General features: G+C 45.4%; 1 protein-coding gene across 2 annotated transcripts in view; it reads left to right on the top strand.

Moving 5' to 3' along the window:
- The window catches only part of CNTNAP5 (contactin associated protein family member 5), a gene marked incomplete at both ends in the record, with an annotated part of 850,484 nt that overhangs the window by 436,789 nt on the left and 396,409 nt on the right, over nt 1–17,286 (top strand). For both annotated transcript variants that reach the window (XM_079783016.1, XM_079783015.1), the window contains one exon: nt 1,870–2,134. In XM_079783016.1, the coding sequence (XP_079639142.1) occupies nt 1,870–2,134 (265 nt within the window). The remainder of the gene's footprint in view (nt 1–1,869; nt 2,135–17,286) is intronic.

Raw genomic sequence — 17,286 nt, 5'->3', positions numbered from 1 at the left:
AAAGCCACCACCTCAGGTCACGTCTGCTGAGGGTGCTTTTGTGCAATTGCTTCCCTTTTGGAAGCCGGTTTGTGCATTCTTTAAACCCACGCGAGGTGATGGTGCAGAAGCGAGGGGTCTGTGTGGAAGTGCTCAGCCTCCTGCCGGCACAGCGGGCGTGTATGATAGACAGCAGGAGCTTTGCCCTTTGACTCATTAATTACCTTCTGGGGACCTAACCTCCCGAGAAGAAAACATCCAAGCCACGAGAGCCAATGATTAATGCAAGGACGTGCTCATGGCAGCCTGCTTGCGGAGTGAACCCCTGGAAACAGACTTGGTAGAAGGTTGTGTGGAGACTGCTGCGTGGTTTCAGAAATACAAGACAATCAGGAGCGTGCTTGGGACGGGGGAGGCTTTTCCCGATTCTGAGGTGTTTGGCGCTGAACCGTTCAGCTGCTCTGGAACTCAGAAGTGCACTAGTATCCAAGCCCGCTACCTGACACCTGCGTGGGAACTGAACTCAGAAGCTGGCCACGCCAGGTGCTCTCCTCGCGGAAACACCTGCCTCTTGCATAAGTGGCACTGACCATCAGGCCTTGGCAGGAAGGATTTACCTGGAACTTGATGCGTCTACGACTATTTAGGTGAAAATATTGCGTTACACCAGGCATGTCAAACTCAAAGGCTAACACGGGCCACATAAAAACAAGGCACGTGGCCCGTGGGCTGTGAGTTTGACATGCTTGCATTACACGTACCTGAATAAGTTTGCTGCATTGACGTAGGTATTAGTTTGTGTCTAAAAATGATGAATGATAGGGATGGAAAACAGCATATGATTGGCTATGGAGTTTAAGATAAAAATTCCAAACGGTTTTCATAATGTAACACCTCTTCACAATTTATAAGGCACCCTGCTCCCCGCTCATTCGTCTAGTAGAAGTGAGTCCTGCACGTGGCTCAGGTGGGCGCGTCCCTTTTCCCTGTAACTTCCTGCTCAGAAGGTTACTCTAGTCATAGCAGACAGCCGTGGACCAGTTCTCCTCACCTGTGCAGAAGACAATCGTCTTCCTCTTCTCTCTGGTTCCAGTGGATGCACTCTTAACATTCCACCCTCCGCTGCCCGTGTCTCCGCAAACATTCCTAATGAATTAAAAATCTGGCCAAAGGCACTCAGCTGCTTCTAAGTTTGAATGATAACATTAGCAAGCACAAAAGGGCTTTTAAACACTGCCTCATGTCCCTGACCCTCTCTGCCCCACGTAATGTTTAGAAATGTCAAGTTCCCTGTAGTTCCCCGGAATGCCATTTTGCAATTTCTCTAAAGCTTTGCACACCCATGTGCATTTTGCTGAAAAGGCTGGAGGGCACACCCCCGCTCTCCTGCCCGCTTCCTCCAGGAAGCACCACTTCTCTGGTGAAAACTTCGCTTGTGCCCTGATTTCTTCTAACAACCCTCAGGAGCTAGTGTCTGTCTCTCCTGTAGCGCATTCCACATTGTATCAGTCTTTCAGGTGTATCTCTTTAAAAGTGATCCTTGTGCTTGGCACATAGTTGACTTACAATGTACATGTGTTCAGTGAATGGATGTAATTACTTTTATATCTGGTTCTCTAAAAAACAGTGATGCTTGCCATCCCCCAGCCCTCCCAGGTCCAGGATGGCCCCCTTTGCAGGCAGCACCATGAACCTTGCCACAGGAATGGCAACAATCTTGCGGGTGTATATGAACAAAGCTGGCACATTCTCCCTTTAAAATCTTGTGGCTGACTGTGGACTGATCCTGGAATGAAGGTCAGCTCCAGGTGGTGGTGTATATCAGCTGTCAGGTTGCAGAATGAGAAAAAAAAAATGGCTTTTATATGTTTGATTTTTATTGTTTTCCAGGGCAATGTCACTTTTTCCTGCTCCGAACCGCAAATTGTGCCCATCACATTTGTCAGCTCCAGCAGCAGCTACCTGCTGCTGCCTGGCACCCCCAACATCGATGGGCTCTCAGTGGGTTTCCAGTTTCGAACGTGGAACGAGGATGGGCTGCTTCTGTCCACAGAGCTGTCGGAGGGCTCGGGGGCCCTGCTGCTGAGCCTGGAGGCCGGGACCCTGAGGCTCCTGATTCAGAAAACAACAGGACGGGCCGCGGAAATCCTCACAGGTACCATCTGCCCACTACCTCTCGGTCGGTTTCTGATTCAGCCAAATCAACACATGTGTTGAGGTTCTGACCAAAGCGTCAGACTCCAGCTCCAGGGCGGGGGCTGAGCGGTGCTCACAGTGGCTCTCAGTCCGCCGAAGGGCAGCAGCTGGAGCTGGGCACGCCCCTGCGCCTCCCGGTCCCTCAGCGCTTCCACCTGGGAAGCAGGAATGAGAGTTCCCTCTGGCACCACTGAGCAGATGGAGACCGTTCACACAGCACTTCCTGGTCTCCACAGACAGGGTGGAGGGTCTATGCCATGGAATGGTCACCGTGCTCGCTCAGGAAAGCCCTTGCTTTCACTTTATAGACAACGAAATGAAGGGTCCCGGAGGCTGCAGGCTAAGCAACGTCCCAGCTCACATGGCCACCAGCGAGGCACCAGTTTCATCCTGAATCTGTGACCTCATTCTGTAGCTTCCCTGTATGCCCACCACCGCCGACGTTTTCAGCCACCTAATTCTATTTCAAGTAAAAGTTAGTGAGTTTTAAAAAATATTTCTAAATATACATTTTTAAGTTATTAAGGAAGTGCTGCTACAGATGGCATCTGGCTATGACAAGACTTAAAATTGTCCGCAAATAGTTGGCATCTGAGAGCGCTCACTGTCTGCAGCGACATGGTTCCGATCCTAAGGACAGCAATATGGAGCCCATCTGAGAACATGCCATTCATTTCTTCAGCTAAACGCCTTCTCCATCCGTTGCCTCACTGGCACCTCTGACTTGCCACAAGAGTTGCCGACTTAGCTGGCCGGTACGTACGGAGGTCAGACCACTTGCCCGGCCTCGGGTAGGGCTGGGGCATGCTGCCCGGTCAGCATCCCTTTATCAGCCCCCCTACATACACAGTGTGGTTCAGATCCCCTCCCCCACGTACCCTGGGCCAACGTTCATCCAGGATATTACACGACATTGCATTTTTATTTAATTTAAATGACTCCCTTTCCACACCAGACTGTGAGTTTTGTTATCCAAATAAATTAGAGAAATTCAAGTTGAATTGTAAAGGATGTTACTTAATAATCAAGATTAGGCCAGAATATGGGAGATCCTCAGACGCCAATAAGAACAAAAAGTCCCCTCCAACCCCTGGGATCGCAGCGCTGCCCGAGTCTGGGGGTCAGACAGGTTCAAAAGGCATCTCTCGCCCTGGCCGGTTTGGCTCGGTGATCAGAGCATCGCAGGTTCGATCCCTGTTAAGGGCACAAACCTTGGTTGCAGGTTTGATAGGGAGACAACCAATGGATGTGTATCTGTCATGTCGATGTTTCTCTCTCTCTCCCTCCCTGCCTTCCACTCTCTGAAAATTAATGGGAAAAATATCCTCAGGTGAGGATTTAAAAAAAAAGGCACCTCTTCTCCTTACTTATTCTTCAGCCCTCGGTAAACTTCTTAGCGTCTTACACATGAGTGACAGTTGCTGGTTACCTATAGCTGCATGACAACTCACAGCAAGGTTCAGTGGCTGTAAGCATCGCGCCTCAGCATCTAAGAGTCAGGCCTCCCGGGCTCCTGGGCTGGGGGAGCCTGGCTGAAGGGCACAGTCATCTCGAGGTTCAGCTGGGGGTGGGTCGGCTTCCATGCTCACTCCTGCGCTGTGGGCAGGCTCAGAAGGTCCTGTGCACACTCATCCATCCGCTTGGCCTCTGGGGAGGCTGCCTCATGCTGACAGCACTCTTACCCAGAGGGAGGGAGCCGCGGGCAGAGGGAGGGGGCACCCGGGACAGAGCCCGGTCTCCGTGGAACCCAGTCCTGGACGTGGCCTCCCACCACTGCCGGGTTCTGTTCATTAGAACCAAGTTGTAATCTGCGTCCTTGCCTAAGCCACGAGAATACGCAGGGGTGGGTAGAAGCCAGGGCCAGTGGGGACCCTCTGAGAGTCTACCTGGAATAGAAGATAAACCAAATCCCTACATCACAAGCCTGTGATGTCTAGAATCCTGAGCACAGTGCCAGGAAGCTATTGAGCCATGTTTTTCCTTCCCACACGGACTCAAGACCTATAGCTAGAAAAGGCCTCACTCCGTAGAGTCATAAAAGCTACGTGGATGTGTGCAGTCATGGGACTTTTATGAAATTTATAAGATTCCCTGTAATGGTGATGAATTAATAACTTAGAAACATAATATTTTTTATGTGCACAGTTATAAAAGTTAAACCTCAATTATCCTTATTTGAAGTAGAAAAACATAAACTGGCACTGGGCAATTTCTGTCCAATCAGCGCGATGTCTGAGTGCAGAGACTTGTCAGCCTCAGGTCAAAAATGCAGTTTTAATATAGCGCAAGCCCTGGCGGCCCCTCGCGCCGAAGCACCCAGGCGCGGCCGGTGTTATTAAGCACACGTCAGCCCAGGAAAGCGTGTTGCTGAGTGAGAGAGTGGCTGGTCCCCGCTGCCAGGCGCCTGGCACAGAAGGGGAAATAATCAGTTATTTCGGAGCTCTCTTAAGAAACGAGTACAAGGGGGTTTTAAATGTGCTAGTTCCTCAGGTGTGTCTCAGAAGCTTGATTCTTCTCTCCATGTTGGAAAAATTGAGCTTCTTTAATTTATCTTCGAAATGGATTGAGGTTTCGTGTCTGCTGGCATTTTTCTACATAGGGGATAAAAAACAAAAATACAAACAAAGGAAAATAGCTTTCTTCTCCCTTACATGTTTGAGGAGACTTATTTCCCAGGCAATTGAGATAATATTGCCTTTATAAGATAATATTGCCTTTATAAGAAACTGAAAAGTAATGACCATTGCCCTAGTAGATTTTGGGGGACCATGGGCTACCCTTGACACATGGTACATCAAAGGAAATGGAAAATCGCACCACACTCTATCAATTGGACAGGGACCAGCTTCTCCAGGTTTGTGTCAGGAGGGTCCCGGTGCCCCAGTGCCTCGGTCACAATGAGCAGGTGCCCGGGGGACAGGCAGGACCCGGCACCTGGCCCAGCCACGCCTGCTCCAGAGCTCAGTGCCACGGGCGTGGGCTCAGGGTTATTTGAGGCTTTCTGCATGGCGTCCAGGGAGAGGAGTGCGAGCTGAACGCATCCTCGAAATAGAAGGGAACTGAGCGTCGTTGCTCTGGGGGACGATGTTCCAAACAGTGAAGGACGACAGTGCAATGTCTCCCTTGTATTTTCCTTTGTTTTCTATTTTTGTGATCTTCTTTCTTGAGAGCCTTACACATGTGCCCAGGAGGAGAAAGACTCCAAGGACACCATGTCACCAGAGGTGACGTGGGAGTATAATCGACAATGCCACGGGTCTCCCGAGGCCAGACCTTGAGCTAGCACCTGCCAGCTAATGACAAAACCCTCTCCTAACACTAGGAAGCAGGTTTCAGTTCGCCAACAAGCACAGGAGCAAACTGAGAATCAGAATTAACTTACAGTGGCCAAGAGGGGTTCCCCGCCCCCCAGGCCTTCCCTCTGGATTCCCAGGTCCATGGACTTTACCCTACATCTTGCGGCCATCCATCTTCATGTTTTTATATTGTCAGTTGCTTAAATAATTCAAATGTACAAACATTCTGCTTTAGAGGAAAGACTTACAGACAAATGTACAATAGGCTCTTTAGGAGAATAGGCTATTTAGGATCAAACGTTGGATTTTCCCCAAACAGCTCTGTTACTTGGTGGTACCCTCATTTCCAGATCCTTCCATGAAGGAGGATTGACCCAGAGGGAGAACGCGTCGTCTGGCAGACCTGTGGTCTCATTTAGCTCAGGCTGCTGTATACTGCTATAATGTAAACCATACATATCTACATGTCAACACACACCCGTGCGCACACACACTCCACACCCCATACTTTCTAAAGACCTTTCTAAAGACTCGATGTTGATTCTCTGGGAAGAGCATCACCTAAGCACGGAAGGGGACTCGGTGACACAGCCACTAGGAGGAGGCTGTCTGCTTCCAAGCCTCTGGCCTCTGTTGCGGGGTCAGTCCCACTCTGGCCACCCCTGCGCCCTAACCCCACGTGGAAACCTGGGGGCTGCACAGGAGCAGGGGCGATACCCGCAAGGAGACCCACCGCATGGCGAGCCTTGCCCTTTCCCCCTTCAGGACTCAGAGCAGCCATGCAGGCAAACCTCCAATTAATGAACCGACATCTGGTTTTCCTACTATAAGCATTTTATTTATTTATTTTTTAATGTTTAAATATTTTTTATTGATTTCAGAGAGGAAAGGAGAGGGAACCTACTATAAGCATCTTAAATCTCAGCTCTTTAGTGCTTCTCCTGAGGTACCATGTGCTGGGGGACTCTGTCTCTCAAACCCACACCTGTTCATTGAACAATAGGTACCATGTTCTCTTTCGTAATGAAGGGAATAGCTGTCATTTTAAAGACTCTTAAGACGATGCTTAGAATGGAGTCTGGTATTATCCAAACCAACCTGAATTACTGAAACTTGGGAAATTTTATAAAGGTAAAGGAGACCACCTGGTTTGTCTCTTTGGAGAGTCAGGGCAGAGTGTTGGTGAGGGGTTATCAGAAAATGTAAGGCATTCAAATTATATTAATACAGGTACTCGAGCTGCTTTATGTGGAGAGAAAATAAGACAGAGACATAATAATGGTCTTTGAACGTGGGACACGCTCTCTCATAGATGAGAGTTTTTATGTGTTTATGTCACTGCAGGATGCAGAACAAGCATAAGATCAAATGGCAGAGAAACCACTCTTGGTTTTTCATTAACGAGTATTCCATTCAGAGCTTTCCAGCCTCACTGCATGCTGCTCTCATGTCACTAGGGCTTCCATCACAGAGTGGAATTCCCAGCATTTGGGGATGAGTCTCGGCACCACTTAATGGGACCCAGAGCTGGGAGAGGAAGCCTCCAGACAGGACCTCTGCCGGGCAGCCGGGCACCACTAATGATTATAGGAAAGTGAGGCCCATCACCAGACACAGAATTCCTGGACAAAAGGAAGCACAACTAGCAAAGGTCTAGAGATCAACCAGCTGCCATGGAGAAGTTTTCAGTTGAGGCAAGTAAGTGGCTTATTGAAAAAGCCAGCTCAGCTCAGTAGGAACAAGCAATGGTGTTCATCATATTTCCTCAACCACATTATAATTTCTCAGTATTGCTCAGTTCCTTGAATAGTAAGAATGAGAAGGCTTTCCGAAAATAACAATGAAGCAATCCATTCTAATCAGTAGTTAATTTTCTATACTTAGTAGACTGCTGTGTCTGACTTGTTCTTTCTCTAGCTGAAAAGGTGATGGAATTCTAATAAAATAACCTTAATCAGCAGCGATAAAGGATATCTATTTGGTGATTCTTGTGTTTAAATTAAATAAGTCATTCTACAGCTTTGGTCAACAGGATCCCACTTATCCTTTAGAATTTATAGCAACTGTTATTCTTTTTTTTTTTTTTTTTAAAGAAAGGTCAAGAGCCAGAAGGATTGCTGTTTGTTTTTTTGTTTTTTTTAATATTTATTTTATTGATTTTTCACAGAGAGGAAAGGAGAGGGACAGAGAGCCAGAAACATCGATGAGAGAGAGACATCGACCAGCCGCCTCCCGCACACCCCCCACCGGGGGATGTGCCCGCAACCAATGCACATGCCCTTGACCGGAATCGAACCCGGGACCTTCCAGTCCGCAGACCGACGCTCTATCCACTGAGCCAAACCGGCCTCGGCGCAACTGTTATTCTTTCACGAAACCTTCCAACAGCAGGCCAGATGCCCTGTTATCCAGTTTTCTAGATATTTTTCTTTGTAGCATCGAACCTAAGTATGTGTATATTTGTATGCATTAGTTTGCTAGGACTGCCATACAAAATATTGCAGATTAGGTGTCTTAGAAATTTATTGTCTCCCAGTTCTTGAGCATAGGATTTCAAGATCAAGGTGTCATTAGAGTTAATTTCTCCTCAGGGCTCTCTCTTGGCTTGTAGGTGGCTGTCTTCTCCTTGTGCCTTCACATGGTCTTCCCTCTGTGCCCATTTGTTTCCTAATATCCTCTTCTTGCAAGTACACTGAGCATATTGGATCTGAGTCCGCTCATATGAACTCATTTTACCTTAATTACCTCTGAAAGGCCCTGTTTCCAAATTCAGGCACATTCTTTGGCACTGGGGGTTAGGACGTCAGCATGTGCATTTGGGGAGGGGCACAATTCAGCCCATAACAATGGGTATTAATCATATGTTTATAGTTGGTTGCCCAAGGCTCCTCTCACCACCAGGTTTCACAGGTCCATGGAGACAGGAGCTCTGTCTGCCTTGCTAACCACTGTTTGCCCAAGGCCTAGTGCAGTGGTCCGCAAACCACAGCTCGCGAGCCACATGTGGCTCTTTGGCCCCTTGAGTGTTCTAATGCCACTTCTTCAAAATAGACTCGCCCAGGCCGAAAACCGACTTCTGCGCATGGGCCAGGAAGTTTCAATCGCACTGTATGTGCGCGCCTGCACGTGGTATTTTGTGGAAGAGCCACGCTCAAGGGGCCAAAGAGCCGCATGTGGCTCCCGAGCCGCGGTTTGCTGACCACTGGCCGAGTGGAACACCTTACAGGTCTTCAACAACTATTTATCACATGTGTGAGCAACTGTCTGAAGGAATTCACTAATAGAACTGACCTCCAAAACATTTCTAAAAGGTAAAACTGGTAACAGTGAAAAGGGAATTAATAGTGATTTTTAACAAACATGCATGTTACAACAATTACATGCTGCAGAATGTGTCAAACCCAGGAATGAGCTACAGTCGGGGGGAGCATTAATTCTGTAAAGGCCAGCAGAGCTCCCAGAGCTGGGAGAGCTGCATCGTGAAGGACAGAAGTACACACCCTGATTAATACTAGTGGCCAGACGGTTTTAGTCTGAAGCCCTGCAGTCAGTAGTGCTGATCCCCAAATATTGCCCTTTTTCATATAAGCCATTTGTATCTAGTCATCATCTGCACGTCAAGTAAACAATGTTAACTTGGTGAACTTCATCCTCTGCTAGCTAAGACAGTGTTGGTGAGAAAACCTCATTAGCGAGGGTGAAACAATAGGCAGCCATGAGGCTGTGGCTGTCACCACAGGCTGTCCAGATATCCAGCAAAGCCTGGGAAGGTTTACCAAGGTAGTACTGTCTTTGGCATCTTTAGCTTTTTCAGGTCTGAGTAATGACCCCGATACAAACATTTTTAAAAACTTACTCTTTGTTCTTCAGCACTTACTGAAAAGAACAACAGAAGAATCTAGATTTTTATTAGTACGGCAGAATAATCGAATAGTCAAATCTGCTATCACCTCCTGTGATCTTCCACAGTTCCTACTTTCATGATTTTCTCATATAATTCACTTTGCCTCCATTTAATTCAGGAGGCCGTTGCCGTGTCAAGTTGTACTGGTGCTGTATTCAGACCTGAGGATGGAGGTGTGCCTTCCAGGAGCTCGGGTGTGTGGGTGGGAGCTCAGGGGAGAGGCTCCAGGAAGGGTGAGAAAGGGAAGGATTCCTAGGGGTGAGAAAGACACAGCTTGGTTTTCAAAACTGAACAGAATTTGGCCAAACAGAGAAGAACAGACAGATGCTCTCCAAATGGAGAGAAATGGGAGGAGATCTAGAAGGGTTAGATCCCAGCGATGGCTGAGAACACCTGGGCCAGAGGCAAGGGTGGGCAGACAAAGGATGCAGCCGTATTTTGGTCAAGGACACGGCGTTTGGGCTCTGTCCCGAAGGTGACGGGGAACTATCCGTCTCTGAGTTGAGCTACATTTTTGTCACGTAGACCTTTGAGCTGAACATTCACGTCGCCTTCGCCACCAGCACAGGCATTCTCCTTTCCTGTCTGACTCTAGCGGAAGGCAGCCCGGCTGTTTGGCCCTCCTGTGCTGGCCCAGGGTTTTGAGGGTTCAGGTTACCATGACAGGTGAGCTAGGGAAGGTTTACCTGTGAGTTATGGCCCATGCTCGAGGGGGCTCTGCCGAGGACACTGGGCAGCAGAACTCAGCTGGTGTGATGCTCAGGCAATCACTGAGCATGTGGAGAGGCACAGTGTGCCTGGGAATGCTGGGGTCAAAAACTAAACCCTGGCTCGTACTCTGACCCCCAGGAATCTGCAATCGCCTTGGGAGATAAGACTTATAGAGATGAACTATTAATGAACAATATAAGGCAGCACATAATATGAACTGAGTATACTAGCAGATCAAACAGCAGCTGCTACAAGAATTTTGAAGGAGGAATCACTAGATGCTGGTTTGGTCAGGGAAAATCTGTTTCATTCATTGCATGGTTTATTAACTTACTCATTCCGTCTTTCAGCACTTTTTGTGTGCCCTTTGCTATACAAGGTGACAGCGACAGAAAGTAAAAAGTGTGCATGTGTGTGTATTTGTGCTTCCTGGTTCTATACTTTGGGAAAGGAAGCACTAGGACAAAAGCTAGGCACTGGAGGACAGGGAGAGGAATTGGATAGTGGAGAGCTGGGAGGGCCCCATAGGCTGTGCGTGGAAGCAGCAATCGATTAAGTGCATTCAAATGGAGAATATTGAACACACAAGCATCACTAGAGTAGTGAATTTATGCAGGAATATTGAAAATAGGATTGAGAGTACAGGTGGAAACTTAATTTCAGAAGGCATGGATTGTCAAGATAAGCAGTGTGAGTTTCCTTCTCTGGGCTCCATGACTGACTAGAGGGACTTTGTGCTGTGAAATTGACAATAGCTGCTTGTTAGTTCAATCTAACAAGGTGCCCTGAAGCAGAAAGAGGTCAGAGACTGGAAAGAAGGAGCCCATCACAAAAACCACAGCTGCACTGCTAAGGGATAGAATAAAAGTCGGAGATGGAATTTAAGAAATGTGTGACTTCAATCTAATATATGTAAGAAAGGGTTAATAGAATTTTATAATTATAGACAAATGGTTTCCAAGAAACACGGGACCCATGATCTAGATTGTAGCATAATGGTACCAATAACTGTGAAATGTTCTTAAATAATGTAATTGACATTTTAAAACTACCTTATTCAGTTATTTATATAACCCCACTTAGTTCTCTCAAAAATTGAAACTATCTTTGAACTATGAAATAAAGGTAGTTATGACAGGATATGGAAAAAAAAAAACCACACAGCTCTATTGTGTTTTCTGTGGAAGATAAAGACTAGACACGTTCATGTCAAGCCAGGCAATTCTGTTGCTCTGTTACAGATGAGAAAGCAGGTATAGAGAGATTAAGAAATTTGTCTAAATTGCTAGCAATTATAAGTGGCAGGGCCTTGAGCCAGAGGTAATGGGTGAATAAATGCATCAAAGAAAGTTGTCTCAATTTATTCCTGGGGTTGAAAGTAGAGTCCTCAGAGCGCCTTGGCCTGGGCTGCAGCCTTGCATGTCCACATGTCCTGTAAGGACAGATGCTTAGAGGACTTTGGACAGCCACTCCCGTCCCACGTTCTGCCTTCAAACCATAAATCCCTAACATGACACTGACATGTTAGGGATTTGGTTGAAAGAGCGACAGAGGCGGGGCTAAGCAAAAGAAGCCAGTCACCAAAGGAAACCATGCATGGTTTCATTTAAATGAAATGTCCAGAGAATAGGCAAATCCATGGGGACAGAAAGTAGACTGACTAGCGCTGGAGGTGGGGCTAGATAGCTACATATTACAACATTTCTTTTGGGGGTTATAAAATGTTTTAAAATTAATCATTATGATGGTTGCCTAACTCAATGACTATATTAAAAATCATTGCATTGTACGTTTAAAATAATGGTATGTGAGTTTTATCTCAAAAAATGTTTTCAGGGTTCATCTATGTTGTAACATGTGTGAGTACATTTTTATGGCTGAATGATATTCCATTGTATGGAGGCACCACATTTGTTTATCCATTCACCACTTGATGCACATTTGAGTTATTTCCACTTTGGAGGTGTTATGAACAATGCCTCTACAAGCATTTGTGTGCAAAGGAAGAAAGAATGAATGAATTCAACAGCAGAAAATGGAACCTTGCAGAGGTAATTGCACCTGGAGGGGATTCCAGAGAAGGGCAAGGCTGGCTTTGGAAGTGTGGAGAGAGGATGAAGCTCGGTCTGGGCACCTGATACCTCCCTCTGAATTTTGGCTGCACCCCTAAGTAGCCATAGGACCTTGGGTAGCTACTGACTTTCTGTTTTAGCTTCTCTAACATGAGGACAGTAAAACTTGGTCTCCAGGACTCTTGTGAAAATTGGGAATTATATATTTAAAGTGCCTGACACACTGTAGATATTCAGTACAGGTAGTATGTACTATTAGCTATTTTTTTTACAACTGGGTCTTCTGCAAGTTCAGTTGCAACCATGACAACTGTCTTTTTTTTAGTCTTGGTTCTGTTTCTGAGTGAGCACAGAGCAGCTTACTTGTCCTGTCTGTGAGGACTTTTCTACAAATGCCCTGGGCAAACTCGGGATCTGGGAGCTTCTGCTTTACGCAATAAGAGCAGGAAGTGGAAAGGAATGAAACATTTCTTTCCTATCCTTATCTCAGTTTAAATAGTTTGTTAGCTTTAAAAATTAATTATGAATGTTGTACATTTTATTTTCAGAAACTGAAAATTCCAGTAGTCTGTATAAGAAAAAACAATAATAATCTGTGATTCTATCATTCAATGTCATTCCAGTAGTTCTCTTTGCAGCAATTTTTAACAAAACCAGAACCACACTACCTATGCCGCTGGTTGGCAAACTGCAGCTCGCGAGCCACATGCGGCTCTTTGGCCCCTTGAGTGTGGCTCTTCCACAAAATACCACGGCCTGGGCGAGTCTACTTTGAAGAAGTGGCGTTAGAAGAAGTTTAAGTTTAAAAAATTTGGCTCTCAAAAGAAATTTCAGTCGTTGTACACTTGATATTTGGCTCTGTTTACTAATGAGTTTGCCAACCACTGACCTATGCTATTTAGCCCGTGGTTTCACATATCAGCATATCACTAGCATTCTTGGACATTATGATTTTAATTACTGCACTATATGCCATAGCATTAAATATACCACATTTCATTTAACTAATCTATTATTATTGGAAATATTGGTAGTTGTGAAATTTTGCTATTATAAATAATGATTTTATGAAGTCTCTGCACTATAAATCTTGGCTGTCGCTCTGTTACTGTTTTAGGATGAATTCTTCAGAATAAAGTTCATGGGAAACGATGAATGACTTTTTGGGCATATTGACAGATATTAGTATGTTGTCTTTCAGGAAGATGTACAAATGTATGCTACCTCCAGCAAGGTAACAGATGCCTCCTGCCCTATTTGTCTGCCAACTGAGAGTGTAGCTGGTTTTTATTCCTTGCCAGTCTTGGAGATGGCAAGTGATATTTGACATCACCTTAAACCGCGAAAGTTTCATGTTTGTCATCACCCGGCAGTCTTCTCAGAAGCCAAGTCCCACCTTTGAGGCCTCAGCTCTTAAATCATATAAGAGCTTAACTCCACAACTGCCTTGCTCTTCTAACCCTGGAGGCTTTGCCCTATGAAGGCATACCTGCTTTCCTGTTCTCCCCTTTGAAACCTCTGTTTTCTCAGTGCTATTTATTTCAGATAGGTTTTGGGGGAAATGCTACCTAATAGAATTGATTTTTCCTAATTTGTGAACAATTAATAGCACTTAAGCCTGTACCTTCAAAAGAGTATTCTTAAAAACAAAACCTTGAGAACCTCCAGGGGTGTTATTTGGGAACATTAACAGAATAAAGTGGAAAAGAGTACCAGGCAAAAAGAGGGTTTTAGGAGAAACATACCATTTTGCTTACTTTGGAATCTATTCCGAGGTAAGCTGCGCTAAACTAGTCTTGAGCGTTGTTGTTGTTTTTTTCTAGCTCCTTTCCCTCCTCTTCTGAAACCTCTAATAGAGTAGTAGTTCTCCACTGTGGCTGCACAGTTGAATCTCTGTGGATCTTTGAAATGTCTGAGGCCAGGGGCCACCCCAGCTGGTGCACTAATTAGCCTGCCATGGAGCTCAGGGCCTCTCTGCTCAGAAGTTCCCCATGTGACCCCTTTGTGTGGTCAGCATCAAGAGCTCCTGTTCTAATAATTCTCCTCTAAAGAGCTAAGATTTCACACAGGCTCCCCCTACAGGGACTACTGCCCATGTAGGCACAAAGCAAAAGAGATCAAATTAGATGGAAAAGCAGACCAAAAAGAAAAACAAGCAAGAAAGCAAACCCTCATTAAACAATGATTTTAAAGATAAACTTGGAGAGGGAATTATGATAAAGATGGCTGGGTAGGTAAATACTGTACTCTAATCCTCCCACAACCACATCAAAACTACATCTAAGCTACAGGCCAACCATCTTTCAGAACCATCTGAAATCTAGCTGAACAGAAGTCCGGAAACTGAGGATATGAAGAAAAAGCCACATTGAGACTAGTCGGAGGGGCAGAAACAAGGAAAGGGCTGGTTCCACACCCATCTGTGGTGGTTAAAAATTGGAAAGGATATCTCAGCTGCAGGGGGTTCCCCCTGAGAACTGAGGGGTTCCACCAGCCCGACACCAGACCCCTCAGCCCAGGAATCCAGTGCCAGGAAGAGAAGACCCAATACATTCTGGCTGTGAAAAGCAGTGGGAATTGTGGCTGAGTGAGATGGAGGCTGCTGGGACCCCAGGTGTTCCTCTTAAAGAGCCCATGCACAGACTTGGAGCTCACTCCCTCTGAGCTCCAGCACTGGGGCAATAGCGTGAAAGGCACCAGACGCTTAACGGGAATACTTTTTCTATAAACAGGGTGAGGATTGGCAGGGCAGCTTTCTCCTAGACAGAAGTGCTGGCAGAGGCCATTATGTTTCTTTTTTCTGAGTCCTCCCTCAACAGAGCTGAGAGGCAGGCATTATATCCGGCTAACACTGCCCACCCTGCCTGGGTGACTCCCTAGACCTCACCCCATCCAACCTAAGGGCTTACCCAAAGTATTTCCAGTGGTTTTACCATACAAATGGCCTATCTTGGATCATGCTTCAGACTTTTCAAAAGCTTTCAAACAAGCAGCATCTGGCCTTGGCCTGTGCCTTGCCTCTTGTTAAGCGGCCCCAGGGTTGGCACTAGTGGCAGCCAACCTTGGTTTGCAAATTGGCTTCTCTTGGGAACCTCCAAGCCCAGCACAAGTAACAGCCATCTGCAGATTGCTTTTTAGCTCATGGTGGGTGGCCTCAGAAAGAACACAGATGGTGCTGGCTGACCTTGGTCTGAACCTCCTGGGAGGCCCCAGAGCCATCATATATGGTGGACAGCTTCAGACCATGTCAAAGCACCACCCAACCACCTCCACAGGGACACTCAAGGGGCACTGGAGCCCTGTTGAAGTAAGTCCTGCTCAGTGGGGTGACCCTCCATGGTGCTCAAAGCCAGTCCTTACAGGCAATCGGCCTGGGGGCAAATTCCACCCTTTGATATGCCAACAGCAATCAAGGCTCAACTACAATAGGATGGTGGTATACACAACCCACTCTGAGGGGGGTTGGAGTAGACAACTGGAGTGATCGAGGAAGCTGTGACCTGGAGCTTACAGAATACTTGCTACATAAGGCCACTCTATCAAGCCCAAGAAACATAGAAACCTTACCTAGTACATAGAAACAAATACAGCATGGTGGCCTATATGAGGAGACAAAGAAACATGCCTCAAATAAAAAAAAAAACAGAACAAAGCTCCAGAAAGAGAACTAAACAAAATGAAGACAAGCAATCTATTCAATTCAAAGTTCAAAATACTGGTTATAAGGATACTCAATGGACTTAGGGGAGGAGAAGATAATTTTAGTGAGAATTTAAACAGATAGGTAACAAAAAGGGAACTAGAAGCCATAAAAAAGAACCAGTCAGAAATGAATAATACATTAACTGAAATGAAGAATACATTACAGGGAATCAACAATGAAGCAGAGGATAAAATCAGAGGTTTAGAAGATAAGGAAGCAGAAAACACTCAAATAGAACAGCGAAAAGAAAAATGAATCCAAAAAATTAGGATAGTTTAAGGAGCCTCTGGAACCCTCAAGTGTACCAACATTCACATCATGGGGGTACCAGAAGGCGAAAAGAGAGAGCAAGATATTGAAATCCTATTTTGAAAAAAGAATGACAACAAAACTTCCTTAACCTGGTGAAAGAACTAGGCATACAAGTCCAGGAAGCACAGAAAAGCCAAAACAAGATGAACCCAAAGAAGCCCACACCAAGGGACATCGTAGTTAAAATGCCAAAGGTTATAGACAGAGAGGATATTAAAAGCCGCAAGAGAAAAGCAGTTAGTTACCTACAAGGGAGTTCCCATAAGACTCATGATTTTTCAACGGAAACATTTCAGGCCAGAAGGCATTGGCAAGAAGTATTCAAAGTGATGAAAAGCAAGGACCTATAACCAAGATTACTCTAACCAGCAAAGCTTCATTTAGAATAGAAGGACATATAAAGAGTTTCCTAGACAAGAAAAAGCTAAAGGAGTTCATCACCACTAAACCAGTATTACAAGGAATGTTTAATCAAGGGTCTTCTTTAAGAAGAAGAAAAGATGAAAACAAGGATAATAAAATGGTAATAAGTACATATATATCAAAAATTTAATCTAAAAATAAAATAAATGAATAAGCTGAACAGAAACAGACTCATATATACAAGGAACATTTTGATGGTTGGCAGATGGGAGGGGGATTGGGGGGATTGGTGAAAAAGTAATGATTAAGAAAAACAATTTGGTGGTTACAGAATAGTCACATGGATATAAAGTACAGCATAGGGAATATATTTAATAATATTTTAATAACTGTATGGTGTCAGATGGGTACTTGATTTATGGAGATGATCACTTAGTAAGTTATATAATGTCTAATCGGTGGGTTGTACACATGAAACAAATACAATATTGTATGTCAACTTTAATTGAAAAATTAAAATAAAAACAATTTAAAGAAAAAAAAAACAGAACTGGATAGTGATGTGGGACGTAGAGGAGACCCAGAATCATGCTGATTCTCTGGCCCTGCCACCTCACTGAGCAGACTCTGCTCTTCAGCCTGGTCCATCTGTGAGGTAATTAGAGAACATATCTCTAATTAGACGGACACTTCCTGTGGCCTTTGTAGGTAATTTCTTCCGTAGGGTACCTGATGCCAGGAGGGCGCTGG

This window comes from Cnephaeus nilssonii (assembly GCF_951640355.1).
Source record: "Cnephaeus nilssonii genome assembly, chromosome: 10".
Taxonomy (NCBI): Eukaryota; Metazoa; Chordata; class Mammalia; order Chiroptera; family Vespertilionidae; genus Cnephaeus; species Cnephaeus nilssonii.
This window is presented reverse-complemented; position numbering and strand designations above follow the sequence as displayed.